At 34.0% G+C, this 25,490-nt stretch overlaps 1 protein-coding gene across 1 annotated transcript; it reads left to right on the forward strand.

Moving 5' to 3' along the window:
- The first annotated feature begins 15,787 nt into the window (after positions 1–15,787).
- Positions 15,788–22,013, forward strand: LOC126704385 (boron transporter 1-like). Its single transcript, XM_050403367.1, has 12 exons — positions 15,788–17,112; positions 17,361–17,443; positions 17,544–17,736; positions 17,808–17,946; positions 18,170–18,335; positions 18,619–18,785; positions 18,905–19,078; positions 19,218–19,313; positions 19,802–19,939; positions 20,021–20,340; positions 20,752–21,022; positions 21,463–22,013. Exons 1-12 carry the CDS (start codon positions 17,009–17,011, stop codon positions 21,676–21,678), a joined length of 2,067 nt encoding a protein of 688 aa, XP_050259324.1. The 5' UTR covers positions 15,788–17,008; the 3' UTR covers positions 21,679–22,013.
- The last annotated feature ends 3,477 nt before the right edge of the window (positions 22,014–25,490 follow it).

The following is a 25,490-nucleotide window of genomic DNA, read 5'->3' on the forward strand; positions in this document are numbered from 1 at the left end:
CTTGAGAATCCTAAGAATTTGAGTTTAACAAAAATAATTTTGACTTTCCAAACATAATCCTTAACCCCTTTAAAAAAAAAAAAGTAGCCCAAATAACAATAATAAAAAGCAAAAATAGATTGTTAGGTTATTTAACTTTTAGTGGTTTGGTAGCATTATTTGGTATATTTTAACTGGTATGATAGACTCTTATTTTTATTTATTTTTAAAAATATTATAATAGACATTAGACTATTAAATTTTGTATAATTTAAGTTTCTTAATGATTATTCTAAAAAAAATTCCTAGAATCACCGCAATGAATATTCGATTAAGAGTATTATAACTCAACACATCATAGTGTTTTAACCAAAATGTCAAGGGTTCAAATTACTTCTCCCCCAACCACACACACACACTGACACACACACATACTATTTAAGGGGCTTCCCCTATTTGGGATCCTCATTTTTTTGGGTTTAAAAATGCCTCTATACCCCTATGTTTAAGTAGAGACAAAATTAAAAGACAATTTAGTAAAATACAACTCTTAACTTCCACTAAAACATTGTCTAATTAAAAAATAAGGTCACTCTCCTGTTGATTTTCAAATTACTTTATCCACTTATAAATTAGATTCTCAGAAAAAAAATTATATATATAAAATAAAAACACATTTTTTTTTTTTGGGTACAAAATAGGACCATTAAGCCCAACGTTTTCACTTTTTTTCCCTTTTATCAAGATCTAAATGTTTTTTTTTTGGTTTACTTTCTTCATATTTGTTCATTTTTTGAAGTTAGCTTCATGACACTCCTGGTTGTATTAGTAGTTCTAAATAGATAATATTAATAAGAAAATGTGTAAATCTCAAATTTGAATGAATGCAAGCGCGAAACGCATGTAATGAGGCTAATGTGTGTATATATATATATTCAAATTAATGTCTACCTCCAATTCTAAACTGTCATCTTCAACTGGTATAGGTATAGCTCAGCTAAATATGTGGTACACACTAATGAAAATGTTTTGGTCCAATCTTGATGAAGATAGTTGCTTGTTTCAATACCCAAAATGGCGTCTTCAACTGGTATAGCTCTGCTGAATATGTGGTACACGCTGAATATGTGGTACCCAAGCTGGATGCATCAGATTGAATACCAACTAAAGCCTCACTTTCTTGTCTGTGCGATTTTTTTATTAAGTCAACAGATTTTATGTAAAGGACATAAAGCTGTTAATAAATGGTGTTTCTAATTCGCAATTTTTTAAAATAAAAAGGGGAGTATTATTTATATAATTGAGAGTTTATAAAACAACATGCATATATTTTAGCCTTCCAAGGGACACAGTCTACTAGCCCCAAGTTGGCTCATATCCCATACAGAAGTTGGATAAACAAAAGGAGGACAATCGCTAATCCGCTATTGCCTATTATCATTTATTAAAGATACAATCAATGTTTCCAAGTGGAGAATTATTCACCACGATGAAAAGAGTCCTCTCTCATTTCGTAAGAGTGTGGACACTTGTAGATTTGAATCATAAATATTTCTGTTTAAAGAACGAAAAGAAATGTTAATTGAGTTACAAAACTCTTAACTTTGAACTATTACGATACTTCTATAATAAGGGAAAACTATGTATTGATCTTTTATATATAGATATGCTCAAAAGCAAATCCCATTAAATTCTCATGGACGATTGCATCAGTCTGACTCTGTGACATGCAATATTGATCTTTAACTTAGAATAAATGTGTGATGGAAGATACAAAGCAAAGGTTTTCAATGGCGGTGGCAGGATCAGACTGCAAAGTCAAAAGAGTAGATAGATTATAATAAATTGATTAGCTAGGAATACTTTCTACTTTAATAATTCATTATCAAGATTATATATGGTTATTAATTCACAATAATAGAAAGAGATGTTCAGTATAATCTTCAAGTAATTGTCGAAGTACTACAGCATATTCTTGGTACGGTGGTCACTTCATAAATATAAATGTTTTTGGGGTGTGGGGGACAAGAGTTAAGGTTCAAGTCTTTAAGAAAGAACTTCACACACATATACACATAGATTAGGCTAGAGTAGAAATTCTATCTTGTATATATAAAAAAAAAATAAAAAAAAGAAAGAGAAAAAAAGGGTAATTGTCGAAGTTTCCTCAAAAAAGAAAAGGTACTTGTCGAGGATGCCCATCTAGTAAGAGTTTCTAATTCCTTTTTTTATTATTTTTTAACTACTATTATATGGTATATTCTATACTTCCTTATTTATTTATAAATACTATTATATGGTATATTCTATACCTTCATACACGTGTTATGAACTGGTTCGTATTTATTAACAAATTTATTATTTCTACACATTATAAAATAGAAATAGACCAAATCCTATCTTAGATGTCAATAATTTTGTAGTTTTCACTACATCTATTTATGAGGAGAATTATGATTCAAATCCTTCATTCTCTATTATTGTAACTATCAAATTATAAATAGAGAAAAAAAAAAAAAATCTATTCATAGATCCACTCTACCACAAATAAAAAGAATCCACCCATTGAGGTAATTATAACTAATAGTTCCACTTTGGTATATTGTATAGGTTAATACTAAGTTGCAATTTAAACCCTTAAAATTTGGGGTAATTTTCTATTTTGCTCATTAAATTTTCAAGATTTGGATCTATACCCCTAACGTTACCTATTGTTTATATTTAATTAGTCTTTTTGTCTATTTGTTGTGACCCTAGCTGGAACTTCGAAGAGCGAAGCGTACACATAGCAAACGTAGTGAGTGAAGTGAATCATAAACCTAGTGAGAAAAAGAGTGGAGTGAGCGAGGTGATTTAATGAGTGAACAAGCTAGCTTCCCACTCCCAAGCAAGACCCTCCATAGCCCTATAAGGCGGAGGGGGGCTGCATTAGGAGTGGATAGCACACCAAAAGAGCGCATTTACAACAACATCATTTTGAGTTTAGTTGGCACTTGATAGACATCTCATCATGATGAGTTAACGGAATGACTTAAATCTAAACACTATGTAACATTAGAGGTTCAAATCCAAAATTTGAAACTTTACCATCTATCCTTTGGTTTTAGATTGAAGGACACTATTTTCTAATAGTTCTAAGCAAAAATCCTTTGGAACTTTGTAGTTTTTTGTATTTTTGATATTTTATGTGATGGCTTGCATTTGAGCACCCTTCATTTTGTGGACTTGTACATATTTTGTCTATGTATAATTTTATATACACAATCTCCCAATTGATTTTTTTTATTTTTTTATTTTTAAGATAAAAATTTTGCTTTATCTTAATTTAAGTATATATGTGTGTAAAGTTCCCTCTTGGAAACTTGAACCCTACCCTTTTCCCCCTCCAGAAGAACTTTGTACTTGTGAAGTGACCATCATGCCAGGGTGCACGGTAGTTATGTATAGTTCGTAAACCTCTATGATTTATGTGTGAATTATATGTGTGCATTCAGTGTAATAGTGTTTTTTTTTTTTTTTTTTTAATTATATGGGCTAGTATTTTTTTGTAATAGTATGATTAGAAATTCTAATATCCTAAATCCCACCCCAAACCTACCCATGACTCGAACACAAACACAAACGAGCCCATAAATACCTCTAAACTCTCGTAGCAAGGGGAGGTACCACGTCGCCCGGCAGGAACGGTGCTAGAGTGAGTCTTTTCGTTTGACAAAACTGACAGCTAACCACCAATTTGGAGGTGCATGCTCAAATCAAGAAGAGGACACCATGCATTGCTATAGACCACTTTTTAGTGTGGTAGCCAGGGCCACTTTGAATTGAAAGGATCACTTGGCCAAGCTGTTAGCGGAAAATGACAGAATGCTACATATATTGCCAACGTACCCATTGATTTAATTGTAGTTGTTGTCAAGTTGGTCAAGTTGATCATGCTTTTACCTTTAAATTAGTATAAAATATTTTATTCCAATATATTATTCATATGGATGTCTCATCGGGCCGTTACGGTTTTAGTATAAAAGTCCGGGTTTTTTTAAATTTTAGTTACCTAATTTTCTAAGAAGTTTTATAAGATAATCATTTTCTTCCCCTTTCTTTATTTTGTTTAATGTGTGAAATTTGACTTATTGGAGACAATAAAGTTTATTCCAACAAGGTGGAGTTAGTATTTATTTTAGTAAGTAGTTTATCGTCGGTAGAAGATAAATATGAATCCCTATTACTTTAACTGAGGTTAAGTGGTAACGTATCTCGTCCACCTCATCTTTATGTTTTACCACTTAGGTTCGAGCCGTGTGAGCATCCGCATTGGGCATGCTAAATGCCATATGTAGGAGTGCTTTACCATTTTCACACAAAAATCAAGTTCCGGTTCATTAGGCCTTCTAAAACTCAACAATTGCAAATTTTTTTGCAATAGTACTATAGTGTAATTCTACCTTTAAAATTGCACTGTAGCACAATTCTAAAACAAAAAACTAATATTTTATTGTGTCTCACTTTCTCTATCCATCTCTCAATCTCTGATTCTCTCTCTCCTTTCAGTCCTCACTCACTCCCTCTCTTCAGACTCAAAACTCCATAGCCACCAAAACTCCAGATCAGTGTGGTGGCGTGGAGATCAGCGTTTGGGGTTTGGCGCAGAGATTAGTGTTTGGGTGTGGTGTGGAGATCGACGTTGGGCTATGGGTTTGCCGTGGGTTTTGTTTGGGTTTGCCGTGGGTTGTGTGGGTAATCGGTGTTTGGGTGATCGACGTTGGGCTATGGATTTCTGCAGGTGGTTTTTTTTTTTCGGTGATCGGTGATCAGTGTGGTGTTTGGGTGATCGGCGTTGGGCTGTGGTGTTTGGGTGATCGGTGTTTGATGGTCTGGGTTTTTTTTTTTTTTTTTTTTTTTTTGGTGTTGATGGTAGATTATGGGTTGGTGGTGGTGGTGGTGTCAGGTGTGTAGTGCAGCAGTGGTGGGCATGTGGTGATGGTATTTTCTGTAAAATTTGTGGTTGTTGAACAAAAAGAATGAGAAAGAAAGAATAAATGATGGTGATTGGGGGATATATTATTTTATTGTGTAGAAATATTATTTTAATGAATGGAATAGGAAAATAAAAGTTGGGATGTTGGAAGTATTGTAAAAGGGTATGGTATAAATGATAAATGTAGGTTTTGAGATAGTAAAATAGAATAGTTTGGAGATATCTGATACGAATGCTCTGAGGGATGCATTAATATGGAGCGATGGTGGGGTCATGCACAAGTGGTGTTTGGTGTTTATCTTGACACTCCTAATGAGTTTGACTTGACAAAGTACGGTTTATCCTAACTATATATAGCATATATTTGTTTTGTATACCAAATTATAGAAATGTGTTATTATAATGTGACTTTATTTTATTATTATTATTTTTTCCATATTTTTTTTACAGCAACTTGTTAGAACAATTTTCATATAGAAAAGAGTACTAGTCAATAACCACTAAAGATTTCATGTATAAATAAAGGTATCATTTCCAAGAAGATGACACAATTCTCCACTTACAAACTACTGAAATAGAGAATTCTCTTTTGTTATTGTATTTTATTTTAGTCTTATAGCTTGTTTGGATGGAAGGGAAGTAGAGTAGAGAGAGGGAGATTAAGTAAAATTACCTTATTTGAATTTTTTTAAGGGAGGAGTTTGGAGGGATTTGGAGGAGTTTGGAGGGGTTTTAACTACTTCTAATCCCTCATTTTTAATACCCCAAAATTGGAGAGATTTAGAGGGAGAGTAGAGTATAAAAATGCTTGATAAAATGAATTATCAAATTTACCCTTACCATATTAACAAAATTACAAATTATGAAAATGTTAATTATTCTCCTCTCGCTTACTTAATTTTAAAAACATCCAAACAAGTTGGAAGGTAACCATTCTCCTCTACTCTTATTTTTCTCCAAACTTTCAAACATAGCATTAGGCAGTAGTTCGTATAATCCTTGTAAGGTGTTCATGTTAGTTAGTCTATTCTTTATATAGGTTTTTACTTTGTTATTATTTGATTATATTTAAGGTCCATTGAGTTTGCATTTAGTTCTTAGCTCGTTAGATCTTTAATTATATGACATTGATGTCATTATTGTTTGTATCAATTTGTTCGTATTGGCATCTCGATTTGCTTTGTTAGCCTCTTGTTTTAGTGCAACTTTAAATCATTTAGCTTCCTAGTACTTCGAGACTTTGAAACTTAGTTAGAAGTTAGCCATTTATTTTCCATAAAAAATTGTTACTTGCATTCTCTTAAGTAATCAAATTAGTCTTGAATAGTCCTCTTAATTGAGGCATCATTGAACCACACTCTTGTTAGATACGAAGTCAAATAATCCAAATAAGATCACGTGCAAGAAAATTGAAGTCTTGAATAGGTCATTGATATCCTGTATTCACATCGATAAGGTAAAATTAAAATCATTTCAAATAACAATGAAGTAAGGAATTTTTTCTCTCCAAACTTCTACTAAGGCTTTGTTTATTTTGAAATAAAATATTTTATGGAAAATATTTTCTCATTTTTTAGGTGTTTGCAGGTAAAATATAATCAAACTTGTAAAATATTTTTCCTTAACTGTAAAATCTTTTATAAAAAGTTCTAAAATGTTTTATCTTTGAAAATTTGGTAAAACATTTTCCAAAAACACACAGTGGCTTTTCCTCTCCCATCTGGTCGCTAGGTCATCGGTCCAGTGGTCGGAGACTCCGCTTTGGAGATTAGTGTCGGTGGTCCGGTCACAGATTGACTACCAGTTCTAGTGGTCCAGTTATAGGACCTCAGGCATCAGCGACTTTAGTGTTTAGCTGTTAGTGTTGGTGGTTTGTTTGAAAAATTTTACTTGTCATTCTAAACACCTGAAAATATTTTATTGAAAATATTTTACATGTAAAATATTTTACTTTAAAAACAAACTGAGCCTAAATCTTGGTCTCAATCCTCTAAAGCTAAGGTAGTAAACTAAAATATATTTCATTAAAAAAATTTGAGCATACCGTCCTCCTAGGGTTGTACACGATGCAATGTGGCCAGTTTGGAGGGAGGTTTTTGCACCACGCTGACAAGGTTGGTTTTCCCTTAAGCCTAATCGTGTTGCACCTGTGGAAGGGAGGGTATCGGTCTATATGGGGTGCAGTGGACAAGGTTGATTCAGTGCAGTTTTTCTGGAAGCCACCCTTGCGAGGTGAGATCTGTGTTGTTCGATGCTAGTCGGAGAGTGTAAAACCTTACCATCTCCTCCCAGAAAACAAAAAGAAGCATAGTCGACAATGCAATGAGGGAACATGGAGGTGGCAAAAATTGGACAATCCCCTGTGGATTGAAGAGGGATTTGCAATCATTATCAACACATCATATGGATGCACAAATTTGTCACCACATTTGAGTAGATTTGAATCTATTAGTGCATCTACTTGGACCTCAATCTTACACATTTAATTTGTATGCCACTATACAATGGAAAATATGTATCAAATTAAATAAGGCACTAAAAAGTTCCGTGTGTGGTTCAATTTTGTCGATAATTCAATATCATTAACAGGTTGCTTTGTGGAACAAGTTGGTGTAGATAACACTCAAGGGTAACTGGGTAAGGATGCAATGACTTCACTGATAAGATGATAACAGATAAAGCTACAGGTGACGACTGAGTACTATGATAAGATAATGATAGCAAGTACTTAACATCTGGCACAGATGATAAGATAATGATGATAAAGTTACACGAAACCTGAAAGAGAGGTTAAATAATCTATGGTGATGCATAGTACTAACTAAAGAGAGGAACATGCATAATCTAGAATCCAGATGAGCAACTTTACACATAACAATATAAAAAATATAATCCTAAAAGGGTTTCATTAACATTTTTGATGAACTGTATCATCTTGATCTTTTGTTAATGTAAAAAAGAAAGGTTATCGTACCAGATCATGACCTATTCAAGATGCATCTCATCTTTTATAAAAAAAAAAAATTTTAAAAAGGGGGAATAAATTGCACTTTTTCACTCTAAATTATCACCATGAATAACTCCTTGAACTATCAAAACACTTAATTGACCTCTCTTGTTTTAAAAATACATTACATTTAACCTCATGCCATCTATTTTAGTGTTAAGTCTAATAGAATTCAGCATTGAATGACCACTTTGCCCTTTTGCCGTTTGCTTTGGAGTGGGGTAAATTAGTGTTTCAATGCTAAATTCTGTCAAACTTATAGTTCATTCGAAAATTGCTTGTTTTTGGCAACTTGTTTGCATAATATGAGTGTTGAGGGCCATTTGCGGAAGTCCAGGTAGATAGAAAAGCCCAATAATGAGGGCTACAAAGAATTGACAAGGTAAATAGCAAAAAACCCATTAGGCCCAAGCGGCAGGAATAATGGATCACAGGCCCAACAAATAAATGAATGGGTCTTGAAGAGGCAAGCGGGCTCAAAGAAGCCAGGAAAGAAAGAAATAGCATCCCATGGATAGAGTATGAGGTAGAAAAGTGAAAAAGGGTCGCCGCAGGCCCAAGACAATGCAAACTAAGAGAGTAAGGGGTTTATGGCAGACCCATGAACCCCAAAGATAAGGATAAGGTTATTGGGCCGGGGAAGCCCAATGAAGTTAGTAAAAAGCCCATGGGAGTGTGAAATTAGCAAACGGGCTGAGGAAGCCCAAAGAAAGCAATCGGACCATGGATGCCCAAAGGAAAGCCAAAGGGACATAGGAGCCTGTGAGTAAAAGCAAAACAGTGCCCATGACAGGTCACTGAGAAAAGGGATAAACGGCTGGCCCAAAAAAGAGGTCCAGCAGGATTAAGTTATTACGTCAGGAATAACAATTCAACATGGCAGGCAATAAAGAAAATCAAAAGTGGGTCAAAGAAATGTAAGGCCCATCATCATACGAAACCCAGCTCCTGAATGGAGTGAAAAACCAAAGGAAAGCCCACATGAAAGATCAGGAAACGCAGACGGAGAATCTCCAGGTCGCGGCAGACGCATGAGCATCAGGCAGACTCTTGGACAAATTTGAAAGAGAAGCACGCGCAAGGCCTAGACACCACCAGCCTGTACCCAGCCAATATAGGACATGGTGGGGCCATGGGCCAGAGGTAAGAGGTAAAGGGGGTATGGTTTGGTGGTGGGGAGAGGGAAAAAGATCTATTTGCGGCTCCTGCCCAAGCCTCTTTTGGGAGGTACGTCCTGTTGGGATGATAGACCATCCAAAAGAGGCAAGTTTGAGGGGGAACCGTTGGGTGCATGCTCTGAGAGTAGAGAGAGAAAGCATTAATACCGTGGCAGGAAGAAATGTTACGGTATACAGAGGAACAAAACAAACCCGCCTCTGTCTGGTGAGGGTGGATGTCGCACAGTCCTGGTGGTCGGCAAGTACACCCAGACCAGACAAAGGCGGTTAAGGGGCAAAATGGTAAAACACTAGCCACGACAGGCGCTATAAATAGGCTCTTGCCGTGCCCTGTAGAGGGGATCGAAAAACAGAATATATTTTGAGGAGTGAAAAGAAAAAAACAGAGCAAGAAGAAAAGAAAAAAGATAAGAAAGAAAACAGAGAAGAAAAGAAAGGAAACTAAGAAAAAGGAGAGTTAGTTCAATGGGCATGCACCAATAGATCGGTTTCCCTCTCTCTCCCTTCAAATCTCACCTTCTTCCAAAACGCAAACAAGGACTATTTCTTTTTGGGAAATAACTATTCAGGTCCGACTCCCTCAAAGCCATTAATCCCCACGACAGGATCTTCTTCCTGGGGAGATTATTTGCATTGAGAAGAGGCGTTCTCTCCTCTTTGACTTTACTGCGGCAGACTAAGTTTAAAACTTAATTTATGCCCATTTAAATTAGCTATTATTATTTTCTTCATTTTTTCTCTGTGATTGATATCATTATGACTGTAATCATGCTTTATTAGCAGGGAATACATAGCCATTTATTTAAATAAGTCAAAGTACCCTGTTTTAGTTATTATTATATCTGTTTGCCGTAACTCGTCTGCAACAGTTCTGTTTGCCGTAAATTTGCTCCTAGCAGACAAGGCATAAGTTTGTGCACAAACCGGCTTAAGTTGAGTTACAATTGGACCGGTCCCAGCTCTTTTACTCAGAAACATTAGGGCTCATCACTGCAGAAGGCAGCCCAGCCCATTACCGCAGGAGGCAGCCCAATATACCATATACAAAAAAAAGCCCCTACAATGAGACAAAAAAACTAAAAGTTAGTTTACTTCCAAAAAATTGAAAGTTAAATTATTTGAAATAAAACTAGGAAAACTATAGGGTGAACATTGAAACAAAGTTAAAACTTTGTGGGTTAATTGTGTGTTTTAATAATTAAGGGATTAAGTGTAATTGGGGTAAAAGATCAAAATACGAAAATGTAATTCTCACTAAAAAAAAGGGGGAAAAAAAAAGGTTGCCTGCTGCTACTAAAAATATGCGACAAGGTTAGTGTGAATGGTGCACACCTATTTTGTCACACAGCTGTAGTGTTGCAAGTTTGACCTTAAGAGATAGAAATATTAACAAGAAACTTTATATATATATATAAAACCTATTACAGCTGTGACTCACTTAGCCAAAAAAAAAAAAATATATATATATATATATATATATAGGAAAAGAAAAATAGCCTCTAAAAATTTGAGCAATGCCTTATGAATTTTGATTCTTTGAATGACTTGGATAAATTCATTTAAAAAGTTAATACTATTTAGCCAAAAAAAAAATATTAGCTCTGAGTTGGATAATAAAATCATAGTATCATACCATAAATTTAATTAATGAAAATTTTTATTATGTAGGAATCGAAAAAAAAAAAATAGAAATATTGTTGAATAATAATTATTCTTTTTTTGGTAGAAAATAATAATTATTCATTTATTATAAAGAGTTTTGTTGGAACATCTTTTTAATATTCCAAATCTTTTATAGGATTTACTAACGTGTGCTGCATACGCCGTCACGCCTAATAAGGAGATTTCAACTTATGAAACTTTATTATTCCTTGATCTGAGTCTTTTCAGTCGCTTTTATGGTTAGAGAGTAGAAAGATTCTCAGTTGCATCATTGCTTTTGTCTTTCCTGCACCTTTCAGTCAATCATGATAAAGTCTTGCAAATGCGATTCAACCTTTCTATCTTTCCTACCTTTTATTTTTTATTTTTTATTTTTTTTATAGAAATTTTCAGCCGGTTCAATGGTTATTGCCGAAACTATAACCAAAAGTCACTTTTCGACATATTTTCAAGGCGGTAAGGACTTGGACATAGTAGTGAGCCATGGCGGTTGCAAGATGCCGTGACGGCTACGAGATGCCATGAAGTCTAGATCCAACAGACAAGCATGTGTGACTTCTAATGGTGGTGTGCACGTGAGAATCTTCTTTGCTTGCTAGAAATGTTTTGTTTGATGTGAAGAATGAAACTTGGCTCTGATACCATCTCTTGATTTTTGTCGAAAGAATTCAAAATTTGTGTTCAAATTCAAGCCCATAATGTCTACTTTCTAAAACATTGAGCTCGCGTCTAAAAATTCCCTACGGTTCAATGGTTATTGTTAAAACTATAACCAAAGGTCACTTTTCGGCATGTCCAAATTGACGTAAACTTTACTTGCACTTGTGGTGTTAAGATTTAGTTTGCCTTATAAAAAAACCATAAAACACATTGAAGAATTTGTTATACACATTGTCTGCTTTCTAAAACATTAAGCCCGTGTCTAAAAATTCCTTACAGTTCAATGGTTATTGTCGAAACTATTTTGAAATTAAAATCTCTATATTTTACAATTCTTCTATTTAACTAAATAAAAACATAAAAAAGCTACTTATTTTTACGTTTATGTTTATTTGTTGATAATCCAAAAAAAAAAAGTTACAAGGTACTCGAGCTTAGTGAGCTCGAGTAAGTTAAGAACATATAGAAAATGTAATTCAATGGTTGGATTTGCAAAATACGAATTCAATAATAAGTTATTGGATAGTTTAACTTGCGTCTGCTCGTTTTTAATAATTATTATTTTCATCAAAGATTTTACCAGTTAAACTAACTGGAACCTACATTTTTCTACTTTTAATACTTCACTTCCTATGACTGATGCAAATTAAGAAAGTACATATTACTGCCTCAAAAATAATATCAAGTAAAATAAAATCTTATTTTTTAAGTGCTTCATCCATCACCATCAAAATATATACTTTTAACATATAATGAATTTTTATAAACATGATAGGATTTGAAATTCATAGCAGCTGTTTCATGATGATTGGTTTTTTACAGTCAAGTCAAAATACCAATATACCAAGGACATTTTGTGCCTTGGCTATATGAGCTCTAGAAGCACATGACTTTTTTTTTGATAGAAAGACTAAAATTTCATTAAAAAGAACGAAATAAAATCAATATATATATATATATATATAAAAGTAGAGATCTCATATGGAAGTGCACGAGCTCCTGCCATGTGGCGTTTTAATATTGCATTTAGCTTTTTTAACCTCTTCTCATTAAGTTGTTTTTTCCGTTACCTAAAAAATCACGTTAAATTCTTTTTACTATTATCTAAAAGATGGGTTGTTTTTGAAAATTAAACCAAACCTTATGAAAAACCCAAACCCACTTATTCCCTTACATATTATGACCTAAGCATGATCTTTTCCCATGTGTAGATGAAAGTCCATACCAGAACCCACTTACAAACTCTCTTTCTTCTCCTCATGCATAAATGAAACTTGAAAGTCAATACCCTGACTCACTTAGAAGCTCTCTTCCTTCATACAAGCTTCCCTTCAAATTGCACACACCCTTCAACTTACTTACAAATAACGGTTTGTAGTTCGGGTTCACTGATCCTATTTGACTAAACCAATGTTCCTACTCATTTTTCAAGTCTTAATTCAACCCTTTAGTGTAAACAAATGGAGATGTATGGTTAAGGAAAATATACAATTACTCTAAAAAAAAAAAAGAAAAGGAAATATACAGTCTAACCTCAACAGTCCCACCACTCTATTTTCTCTTCCTCTTCCAAAACTTCTCTCTCTCTCTCTCTCTCTCTCTCTCTCTCTCTCTCTCTCTCTCTCTCTCTCTCTCTCTCTCTCTCTCTCTCTCTCTCTCTCTCTCTCTCTCTCTCTCTCTCTCTCTCTCTCTCTCTCTCTCTCTCTCTCTCTCTCATTTTGAGTGCTATATTAGGATTCTCCAAATTGAAGATAATATTCAATCTTACCAATGGGCTACACATTAGAAGGATTGTCTACTAAGATAACGAGCACTTCTCTTGCTGTGTTACAGGAGTATATCTCTTAGATACTTCAGAAGCACGGTGAAAAGTGCTCTCTTATCTCACATTTATGGTAGGGTCCATTTATTAAATATTTGGTGGGGTCTATCATGAATGTGAGAGGAGAGAGTACTATTTTACTATTATCTGAGAGTACCTAAGAATTTTCCGTGTTAAAGAAAAAGTCAAATACTATGTGATATGGCAAAGTAACCAATAGTCATATTGCATTCAACTATATTCATATTAAATTTTGAGTCGTCTGTGGTGCTATGGTACTAGGTATGAAAACCAATTTGTTAACGACTTTTGATATGTTCCTACAACCGATTAAGAAATTCACAACAAGTTCGATCAAACTGTTTATGTGCCTTCAAATTGCAAGTTTTTTTTTTTAAATTTATTTTTTAAATTTTTTATTTTACCCAAATTTATGAAAGTGGTAGGTCCATCATAAGCATAAAGATGATCATAAGTTCAAATATTGACAAACAATTGAGATACCGCGTTAATAGATTCTAATAGCATTTGTCCTTTCTGAAAATCTAAACAATTTATAGGATTCTAGCCACAAATATTTGGCATAAAATCTATGATGCAAAAATAATTTTGGTATCCCACAATAGAAACTAGAGAGGACTATAAAAACTTTTAGTTAGATGCACACCAAATTTTTTTTTTTTAAGTCTTCCTACGTTATTTATTGCTTTAGTTTGAGACCAGTATAATTTAATTATACTTTTTATGCAGAGCTTGAGACCAACATACTTTTAGGCAAAGTTTTCCTGTGCATTGCACGAGTTTTCGACTAGTTACATCAGTTGAGAGAGCCTCTTCTAAGAAACAATGACTCTCCTCAATCCAAGTTACATAATGCTCAATACCTAGAGCATATTTTGCTAAAAAAATGATTTAGTTGATTACCATTCCTACGAGTCTGAGAGACCTCGAAATGACGAAACTCATGTGACAAAGAAATAACGCCAAAGGTAATAGTAGCTATCGATGATGGAGGAAGAAATTTTTTGGCTAGAGAATTCACAACCACAAGAGAATCACCTTAAAGCACAAAGTCTCAAATACCAATATCCCTCGCAAATAAGTTGCCTTCCTCAAATGTATGGAGGGAGAAAGTTCCATCAAATTTAGCAAATGTATTGCTAAAAGACGTTATCAATTAATAAAATCTCTTTTATCTTTTTTCTCAATTTTTTTATTATAAAAAAGTTAACAGTTCATTGATTTCAATGAATTTCTTTTTATTTTAGGTGAAATTCAAACTCATATCCCTTATTAGAATATTCACACAAGGCTCAATGAATTGTTAGTAAACTTTCGCTTAAAAGTCTCACTTTTTTTACTTTAACTAATCTATTATTTACAAATAACTATATTAGCTTAAATACTTTACCAATATTCTATTTAAATAGTTAGACACAAAGAGAGAAGTGAGAAAATTAATAAAATACATATATATATATATATATATTTTATGCATTGAGTGAACCGTATTCAATAAGTGTATAGAGCCCATTGTTCATTATTAAGTGTCTTTTTTTTTTTGGGACCATTTATTAAATCTGATGCAAGAAAATTTTAGGTGAGTTTTGATAAAATCTTAACTAAAAAATGTGGTTTTTAAGGGTATGCTCTTAATGCTCTTATAGACAATAAAATCAGTGGAGCCAATTGAAAGCCATTAATATGCTGTGGCTTTGAGGAGGAAGGCCTATGATTGAATAATTTACCTACATAGTTCTATTATTTTAGTACAATCTTCTCATATGGGGTTCAAGAAAGTAAAACTAAAATCCTTCTACAAATGTCAAGAAATGCATAAAAGTACTAACATTTATAGAGGATTTGGATCCGGTTCAATTACCTACTCCCAATCACATAAATTTTTACCATCTTTATTTTTTAACTTTACTTTTTAACTTTTCTCAATTATTTTTCAATTTTTTTATTTAATGGTTGAGATTAAAAGTTACTTTTTTCAACTTCAATCTCAACCATTGCTGTTGCATCAGATGCACTTGATCTCAATTCATTTATAGAAAACATTATCAAACCTCAAAAAATTTATTTTTATAGAGATTTAATCTATAATGTCCGCTTATGATGATTGCATTTTTAATTATCAGACTAAGATACCAATTAGTTTTTAATATAGTCCTGACGTGAATTGAATTAACTCTCATACAATGGTTTTCTTATGATGTCTCTTGACTCTTGTTTGTTCATTATTTTCTGTCCAAAAAAAAAAAAAACTGATATTTTTTTCTTTTTGAAAGAAAAAAAAAACAAAAAAAACTGTTATCTTTTCTGGGTAAGTAAGCATTAGTTTATTTCAGGTGAAAAAAATAAACTACTACTAGTTTATTTTTCTCACGGCTCTCTTTCTCTCTCTAATCAAATTGTTTATTTGTTTTTATTTTAATAATCAATACTGCCAAGACTTGAGAGAAATTTTATTTTACTTATTTATGCTTTGTCACACAGCACACTATCTCATTCACGCGAAAATCACTTCAACATTTTGCTGAGTTTGTTCTCTCCTTGCTCATCCATAGCGTCAGAGTTCAGAAGCTGTTTTGAAAGCATACATTTTGAACCGTCTCTTCCATTCCTGTCTTCTTTTTTTATATTTCTGTGCTCTCAGCTGATGTAACTGCAAGCCATACCTACTCTTCTCTCTCTCTCTCTCTCTCTCTCTATATATATATATATATGTGAGTTCTTTGTTGTTGTAGTTGTTGCTCAAAAGGGTCTTCTTTTTGAATAATGTAACTTTGTTTAGCTGTTCAAGTTGGTTCTTTTCCCAGTTTGGTTAATGCCCATTTGCTCATAACTGTTCTGAATCAATCCTGCTATAGTTTTAGTCATGAATTCTCGCTAAATTTCCAATCTTTATGTTAATGCCCACTTGCTTCAAACTGTTCTGAACCCATCCCAAAATGCAGTTTCTGGTAATGGGTTCTCGTTAATTTCTTGGTTCTTGCTCTTATAACCTCTGAAGTCTAGAGCTTGACACAAATTTCACCAATTTTGGCATGTAGAATTTGTACCATGTAGTTTAATCCTTAGCATTCTGCTCCAATTTGTTATTATTAATGGGAACAGTTGATGAATAGGAGGCCACTTTGATAGAGAGGAGAAAAGGGAAGGTGATGGATCTGAGCTTTGCCAAAGTCAACTGTTTGTTCTGATCTGAGCATATATGGGGAGTGTCTGTGTTCGTTAATATGGAACTTCTCAATTCATTATGGATTCCATCCGCTAATATTAATATACTTGATTCTTTATAAAGATATGGAATCCAAGTAGTTAGGTTCATTACTTACTACCTTTTGTTCTTCTTCAAAGCAATATACCCCAATTATTCTTTACACTAAAATGTAAAATTCTTCAACTTTATTCATATGTTTATATTATCTTCAAGGGTCTGTTAATGACTCAACATTCTTTTGTCCTGCCTTTCTTTCACTGCCAATGTTGAAGAAGAAATCTCTGCCTCTCTTCCCTTAAATTATGTATTTACATACATATATTATATATATCTTCTGTTATGCACGTTTAGTAACCATGTTGGCCTCTCGAGTCCCTTAAATTTGAACTTAACTTAAGCTTCTTCGATATCATATATTGCCCCAGTTACTTGTTACTCAAACAAAAGCTAAATAAAGTTTTAGTCCTTTTGTTGTTCACAAAATATTTCACTTATCATGGAAGAAACATTTGTTCCCTTCCGTGGAATCAAGAATGACCTCAAAGGAAGGCTTTTGTGCTATAAACAAGATTGGACTGGTGGTATCCGCGCAGGTATCAGGTATGCAACTCTTGCACTGCTCATCCCTTTATCACAAATAGAATATTATGTTGTTGTTTAAAGATATTGATTTTACAACTGCAACTCCAAAATTTTGGGACTAAGGCTTGGTTGTTGTAATCGGAGGAGCTATCACAACTTCAAGACAATATTGTTTCTGGTCCATGGACAATGTTCAATTTTTGCCTACACTGCTACTTCTAAATATATGTCATTTGAAGCTATAATAATTATTTTCTGTCATTTAGGATCCTGGCTCCAACAACATACATATTTTTTGCTTCAGCAATTCCTGTTATATCTTTTGGGGAGCAGTTGGAGAGAAATACAGGTCTGATAGATTTTCCTTTTTTGGTGTTGCTAACATCCTATTGTACTTTGTACTTTGGTATAGTTTGCTAAGACATGCTTTGTTTGATTATATGTTACAGGAGGAACTTTGACTGCTGTGCAAACTCTTGCATCAACAGCACTTTGTGGTATTATCCACTCAGTTATTGGGGGACAGCCTCTACTCATTCTAGGGGTGGCTGAGCCTACAGTGTTGATGTATACATTCATGTTCAACTTTGTTAAAGACCGGAAGGATTTGGGGCAGAAACTCTTCTTAGCCTGGGCTGGATGGTAAGGTTATTTGAATAATGCAAAGGGATTGATTTTTGGTGATATTTTAACAATCTTCATTGGGATTTCAGGGTATGCGTGTGGACAGCCCTCTTGCTCTTCTTGCTGGCTGTTCTGGGTGCATGCTCTATTATCAATAGGTTTACGCGCGTTGCTGGCGAATTGTTTGGTCTGCTAATTGCAATGCTATTTATGCAGCAGGCCATACGGGTGAGTATGCTTTATGATTTTACTGTGTAGTGAAAGTTTCATTTTCACCAATGAGGACTCAGAAGTTTTCGAAATAACTGTTTATTTGTAAGTTAGTTGGAAAACATCCAGCGTGTTGAGTAATTCTCATTAGTTGAACTTTTCCTCAAATAACTCAACATACTAATATTGTTTATAAATATTTTTTATGTGGTACCTTCAACTTTGGAATTTCATACTACAGGGAGTTGTGGAAGAGTTTGGTATACCCCAAAGAGAAAATACAAAACAGACTGCACTCCAACCATCCTGGCGATTTGGCAATGGAATGTTTGCCTTGGTTCTGTCCTTTGGTCTTCTTCTTACGGCATTAAGAAGCCGAAAAGCCAGATCCTGGCGCTATGGGACAGGTATGAGGAGTTTTCTTTGGAACTCTTGAATATAGGGTTAAAAGATCATTCACATGTGTCCCATTTTATTAGTTAGCTTCAATTGGATAATCTCTCTCTTGTTGTCCTCATTAGTATATGTGAGGTCATCTTTTCAATTTCTTTTTATGGATTCAGTGATTTTTCTCTCTTTGAAGTATTTTTGTTACCTTCTCTCAGGAGAAAGCAATATTCTTTCAGTGTCTATGCTGTTCACTTAATATCTGATTAGTTTCTTAATGGTAAATGTGATTTGAATTTATAGGTTGGTTCCGGGGATTCATTGCGGATTATGGAGTGCCACTTATGGTGCTTGTATGGACAGCTGTGTCTTATATACCTGTTAATGATGTCCCAAGAGGAATCCCAAGGAGGCTTTTCAGCCCAAATCCATGGTCTCCTGGAGCATACTCAAATTGGACAGTCATTAAGGTGTGGTTTGCCAGATATCTACTAATATACATTTCTAGCATCTGCTTTCAGAGGGACCCAAATTTTTTTTCCTTGCATCTGAAGATTGTCTACAAACTCATGCTTGCTTAGTTGTGCAGGACATGTTGAATGTTCCTCCATTATATATAGTTGGAGCATTTATACCAGCAACTATGATTGCTGTGCTTTACTACTTTGATCACAGTGTTGCATCTCAACTTGCCCAACAGAAGGAATTCAATCTGAAGAAACCAGCTTCTTATCATTATGACCTTCTTCTTTTGGGTTTCTTGGTAAGTTGTTTCCCCTGAATATCAAATTTCACACATGTAATTATGTCAAGAGTCTCCATCTCAGATTGAATAAAAGCATTTACTTTATCTTGTATCTAGGGGAAATTTTCATTTTAGTTTTGAATTCTTCCCTTGCCAGGTCATATTATGTGGGCTTATTGGTATTCCTCCTTCTAATGGTGTAATTCCACAATCTCCTATGCATACAAAAAGCTTAGCTACCCTAAAACATCAGGTAAGCTCCTTTATTGGGTTCTGTAATTTGATAAATCTCATTTTATAACAATAAAATCCCCCTATTTTTGTTTGCAAGTTTATCATAGAATTCAGATCATAAGGCTAAAATCTTAGCCTCTCTACGCTGGCAAACCAGCAGGACCAGAATCTAACCATTCTAAAGTTTCATTCCAATGCTAATCATCTAATAATTTGAGTGCTCAATGTATTTTACAAATTAGGCAGTTGGAATTATCTGTCTATGGACACTTGTGTTCAGAAACTCTAATAAAAATCCTTCTTGTCTTCCAATTTTAATTTATTCTATAATGAGAATGATCCCTTCTTTTCCTTTTTGTGTGTGTGTTGAATTTGTCTTTGACTGATCCTTTTCTGTTAGTTTCTCTCTTGGTCCAATGTATAGTCAAATGTTTGGTTAGTATTATTCTTTTCTTGTAATGTAGAACCTAATAAATACTCTGGGCCCTTTTGTTGTCCATGGAACAGCTTTTGCGGAATAAGCTCGTATCAACAGCCCGGAAAAGTATTAGTAAGAATTCAAATTTGGGTCAATTATACCAGAACATGCAAGAAGCATATAATGGAATGCAGACTCCACTAGCCTACGAAACTCCACCAGCTCTGGTAAATTTATTCATTTACAATTAATTAATACAAATATATTGTCTTTTCCTTTTTCTTGTCTTAGATCTGAGTTTCAATCAGGGACTGAAAGAGCTGAAAGAATCCACAATTCAATTGGCCTCTAGTGGTGGCTACATAGACGCCCCTATTGATGAGACAGTTTTTGATGTGGATAAGGATATTGATGATCTTTTGCCTGTTGAAGTAAAAGAACAACGCCTCAGCAATCTGCTTCAGGCATCGATGGTTGGCTGTTGTGTTGCTGCTATGCCACTTCTCAAGAAGATCCCTACTTCAGTTCTTTGGGGCTACTTTGCTTTCATGGCAATTGAAAGCTTGCCTGGAAATCAATTCTGGGAGAGAATATTGTTGCTTTTCACCGCTCCAAGTCGAAGATACAAGTAAGTTTATGCTCAAACTCACAGTTGCTTTTGGCATTTGGTACAAATTCTTAAATTTCTTCTATACTTTGAGACTTAAACCTCCAAAGACATTTTTTTCCTCTTCACATGTTCTTCAATATCAATCCCTTTTTTCTCCTCTTTCCAGAATTTGGCTTTATAATACCAAATATCATGTAGCATGGAGTCTTATATCATGTGTGTGTGTGCGTGTACATACTTGGTCATTCTATTGGAAATGCATTATATCCTTCATGTAATCCAGAATGGTTCACTTTTGGTTTTTCATTTCTTAAATCATACCTGCAGATAGTTTTTCATATATGTAATATATTAGTGTTGGACTTATTATGGAACATAATTCATCATTATTTTTTTAATAGATGCTGATAATGATTTACAATTTGTTAGGGTGCTGGAGGATTATCATGCAACCTTTGTTGAGACTGTGCCCTTCAAAACGATTGCTACCTTCACCTTGTTCCAGACAACTTACTTACTTCTATGTTTTGGCCTAACATGGATACCAATAGCTGGGGTCCTTTTCCCACTGTTGATCATGCTTCTTGTACCAGTGCGACAGTATGTGCTCCCTAAGTTTTTCAAAGGAGCCCATCTTCAAGACTTGGATGCTGCAGAATATGAGGAAGCCCCTGCCATTGCCTTCAATGTGTCATTTCAAGTATGTTGTCTTAACCATTCTGGTCATTTTAGCCAGACCTACCAAAAGATCAGATTTTTTTTTTTGGAGGAAAGATCAGATTTGGATTGAATATTTTTTACATTCTGTTTCGCAAGGGTAATTCCAATTTGGTCCTGCTTCTTGCCAGTATTGTGCCCTTGATGAATTCCAATTACAAAAAATGTTAAGAAGTCATAGTTTGATTTCACCTAGGCATTTGTTTATCCATGTTGTTTGAGTTTTTACATTGGTTCATCTGAGCAAAAAACATTTGGATGAATTGTGGTACATGGGTTCACAACATAATTTGAGAAAAGAACATCAAAATGCATTAAAACATATCTAGTTACATGAGTTCCATCCTTGAAAACCAGGCCTTCATTAGCTTATCTTCTAAAGCTTCTCTACCCAGTCTTGATTTTTTATATATATACTTGCAGAACCAGGATCCTCAGGCAAGAGTTACCAACTTTGATAATGGGGAAATTCTTGATGAAATTATCACAAGAAGCCGTGGTGAGATCCGTCTCACTCAGAGTCCAAAAGTAACAAGTTCAACCCCTACTTCGCTTGAGGATATAAGACCTGCTCATAGCCCGCGGATATCGCAGAGAGTATACAGCCCCCATGTAAATGAACTAAGGGGGGGAACATAGTCCCAGATTGAAGGGAAAAGGACTTGAAGCAAAGCAAACTCCCAGTCCTGGGCCATCAATTCTTGGACAAAGTCCCTGTGATTAATTTTCAAGCTAAACCCTATATTTGTGAATTGTGATTATGGTGAGGTTACTTGTCAAAGGTGCTCGAGAGGTCCTGTTCTAAATACCATATAACCAAGTGTTATATTGTAGATGTTTGTCTTTTCTTTCTTCTAACATTTTAAAAGGGTAGGTTCGTTGCCAACTTGTCATACTACTCTTCCTCCTATCTCCTATATGGGCTGGGCAGAAAACATAAGTCTGATAATGGAAAATACATCTATTTATTTTCATCGCTTCCGTTGGTTGGTAATATTATATCTTTACACAAGTAATATTCATTATGCTGGTGGTAATTGGATTAAGAATAGAAGGAATGCAGGAAAGATCAATATAACTAGCTAGCTTTTGATAGGGCTCTATATCTATAACAGTACAATAATCTAATAATCCAAAAGAAAAGTTACAATTGTGTGTTTCATGAACCTTTATCTTCTATTATCAGGAGAGTAACCAATGTTCATCAATCTAGTGCCCCATCCTTCCCTTGGGTTAGACAATATTCAGCACTCATCTGATATGTGCATGTCAAGTACTTTAATAATTACAGTATCACTTTATCTGAAAGTCAGATTCTTAGATTAACAAAGATCGATTAAACTGCTAAATATGTTGTAGTCAGCAATTCCTCTATGGACTATTATTGTTTACTTTTGACTTGAGCTAAAATTATTGGAACACAAAATGAACTTTTGAAAAGGAGGACATGATCTTGATGTAGGAATGCTTATTCATTAAACTATTTGTATAACATGAGAAGATAAGCAAGACATGGGGAGTTTTTCTAGTTCATCTTCTTCTTCTGTTTAATTGAGGAAGCTGCTTTCCATTACCGAAATTGGTTGGACTTTCAAGAATCTATTCTTCGCTATATATTGATCTACAATCAAATGGAGCTGCATTGACTTCTGGATACCTTGACAGGAGAGATTAGATATATAAAAAATATTTCACTGACTTCAAGTAATTGAAGAAAAGAAAAAGAAGAGTAAGATTGCGTGGTGTTACTTCAATATGGTTTTGCACGTTTTTTTTACTTGTTACTTTTTTTTAATGTAAAAAAGGTGATAAGAATGATCAAGGTTTCCACTGAAATATTTATGCATTGTGCCTTTTTTGGGAAACTTGGCATAAATTTACTTGGTTAAAACTTACTTTCAACTTCAAGTGAGTTTAGAAACATGGATTGGCTCAGGTTTCACCATTAGTGCATGTTGTAAGTGAGACGTTTATGTTATAGCTGTTTAGATGATTTGAACATTTGACAGTGAAACCATTGACATGCGCAACAATGATTCAATTCTGACCATATTTTGACATGTTTTGGATTCTTCTATTTCTTTTAGACCGTATGGTGGGGGGTTGCTTGCTTTCTTTTTCCATGTTATCAAGAATGTTGAAATTATGAGACCAGATCATATATCGCGGCATGAATTTGGAAGTGGATCAATAATTGGGCCATAGAAATGTCATCTTCCAGAAACAGAACTAAACAAGAGTTGTGTACTATCTATCAGTGTCTTCTCACGGTTATCTCTTTAATCAGCACTATGTTATTTGAGTGAGCCTTTTACTTGAAGAAAAGTCATTTCAATGCTGTATCATTTGCACTGCGATAAAGATGAAGTTCACGATGATCAGGCTTCCACTAGTGGCTTTAGGATTGATGAGGGTGAATCTTTCTCATATAGCAAAGAGAGCACTCCGCTTTAGCTTTCTATGCCATTGCTCAAATAGTTAGTATTAATGCCAATGGAGTAAGCCTACTACTAGTAGTCCGCAGCTGCTTTTCTGTTCTTTTTCTTTTTGCAATATTTACAAATCCTGGATTTAATCACTCTGATCATTTTCAATTCTAATGCATCATCTACTTTTTCTTAATTCTCTCTTGCCTTCATGGATGCATCATTTTTAGTTCTTTCTTGAGATTATTGCTTAATGATGGTGTTTGAAGAAGTGGTGATAATGCCATTTGGTTAGAACACATTTGGAGACTGACTAGATAGGTAGCTCGGGAACACTAGTTAGTGGAATGTATACAATTCTTTCCATTGTCTCTACTATCTGCAACTTGAAGTAGCCAGTGGCGGAGCCACTTGATGACCAAGGGGGGCCTAGGCCCCCCAAAATTTTTGAAAAAAATAATTTATTTTGGAAAATATCTTAAATAATTTGATAATTTTTAAATAACCTTATTATTTTTGCCCCCATACCTAATAATATACATACATATTTAAGAAAGTCTAAAAATAAATATAATTTTCATTTAAATAAAATACAATCTATAAATACATGTGTAAACAAATTACAATAATTAAACATTCATTATCTTTAACATGAACATATAGGTATTTTAACAATTATCTGAATAAATAAAATGGAAAAAATTGAGTTATGAAGTATTGTATATTACTATTTTACATTTCATACACAAAAAAAAAAAAAAAAAAAAAATATATATATATATATATATATATGACCCCTCCAAAAATAAATTCCTGGCTCCGCCATTGGAAGTAGCATGCTAGATCCTCGTGTCACACTCAAGTTTTAGGTGCCGAGGGAGATTGATGACCACTTAGGTACCTCATACATGAGTCATGCATGAAAGTATATATGTTATTCAAAGGCCATTTTCTTCCATGTATATTATTATTACCTTTTACTCAAGGAAAAACTTAATGCTGGACACTTTCTTAATCTGTACTGATTTCATTCAACGTCCTTATCAGCACAGATTTTGTCACGAACAAAAGAGTGTCTTTGCAGCCAATTATTGTCTTTTGAAATAGACCTCACCTAATGTACGTATGAATATATTATGTTGACAATAGCAAAGAAAAAAGATATAAAATTTTATTGTTGGGTGTTAGGTGATCTCAAATGTGAGTTTTTGAACCAGAAATTTAGAGTGATATGACAAGAGGTTGGTAATCTGCCTTTTCCCATATTGACTTAATACACATTCAATATAAAACTTAGTACACATTTTCGCAGTACTTTCACCATCCAAATTTACATGCTAATCCACAATATTACAAATAACAATAACATTGTTGTTTATGGTTCTCAACTTCGTTAATTTGGTATTTTTCTTTAGAGAGAGAGGTTTTTCTGGAGGATAAAATAAATAGACAACATCAACCACCAAACCTTTTAAATTGAGAAGAAGAAAAAAAAACCATTTAAAAATTTTCATGTGCAGCGTACTGGCTCCTTTTGCCATGAAATTTTTCATCTCGGTTGCATAAATGCATTAGAATCTTTATTGCCTCAAATATTCGGCTTGGAAGTTCAAAACTCATCACTATGTCATTTTGGGGTTTATGATTCAATTTTTATGGGATTTTTAAAAGTTGGAAAAACTCAGCTCAATTAACAAATTTTGGGGTTTATGATTCAATTTTTATGGGTTCTTTAAAAGTTGGAAAAACTCAGCTCAATTAGCAAAACTAATTTTACGAGGTTCAACTGACTAGTGACTGACTAGTTGAGTTCCCGCACAATGTGTAGTGCAACTTATTATTAATTTTCTCTAATATTTCGATAAGTTTTATAAAAAATCTTATAACTTAACTGATTGACACCTCAATTTCTAATAGAAAAATTTAGGATTTAAATCCTCACCCCCAACTATCGATGTACAAAAAAGATATTTCAATAAATTTCATTGTAAAAAATTGTAATTTTTAGTTATTTTATATATAGAC

Source organism: Quercus robur, chromosome 10, assembly GCF_932294415.1.
Source record: "Quercus robur chromosome 10, dhQueRobu3.1, whole genome shotgun sequence".
Classification (NCBI taxonomy): domain Eukaryota; kingdom Viridiplantae; phylum Streptophyta; class Magnoliopsida; order Fagales; family Fagaceae; genus Quercus; species Quercus robur.

Excerpts from the sequence above, each read along its gene's own strand:
- LOC126704385 (XM_050403367.1), top strand. The coding sequence starts at position 17,009 with ATGGAAGAAACATTTGTTCCCTTCCGTGGAATCAAGAATGACCTCAAA. Across the intron at positions 17,113-17,360 it reads GGTATCCGCGCAGGTATCAG|GATCCTGGCTCCAACAACAT; the intron begins GTATGCAACTCT and ends TCTGTCATTTAG. Across the intron at positions 19,940-20,020 it reads ACGAAACTCCACCAGCTCTG|GGACTGAAAGAGCTGAAAGA; the intron begins GTAAATTTATTC and ends AGTTTCAATCAG.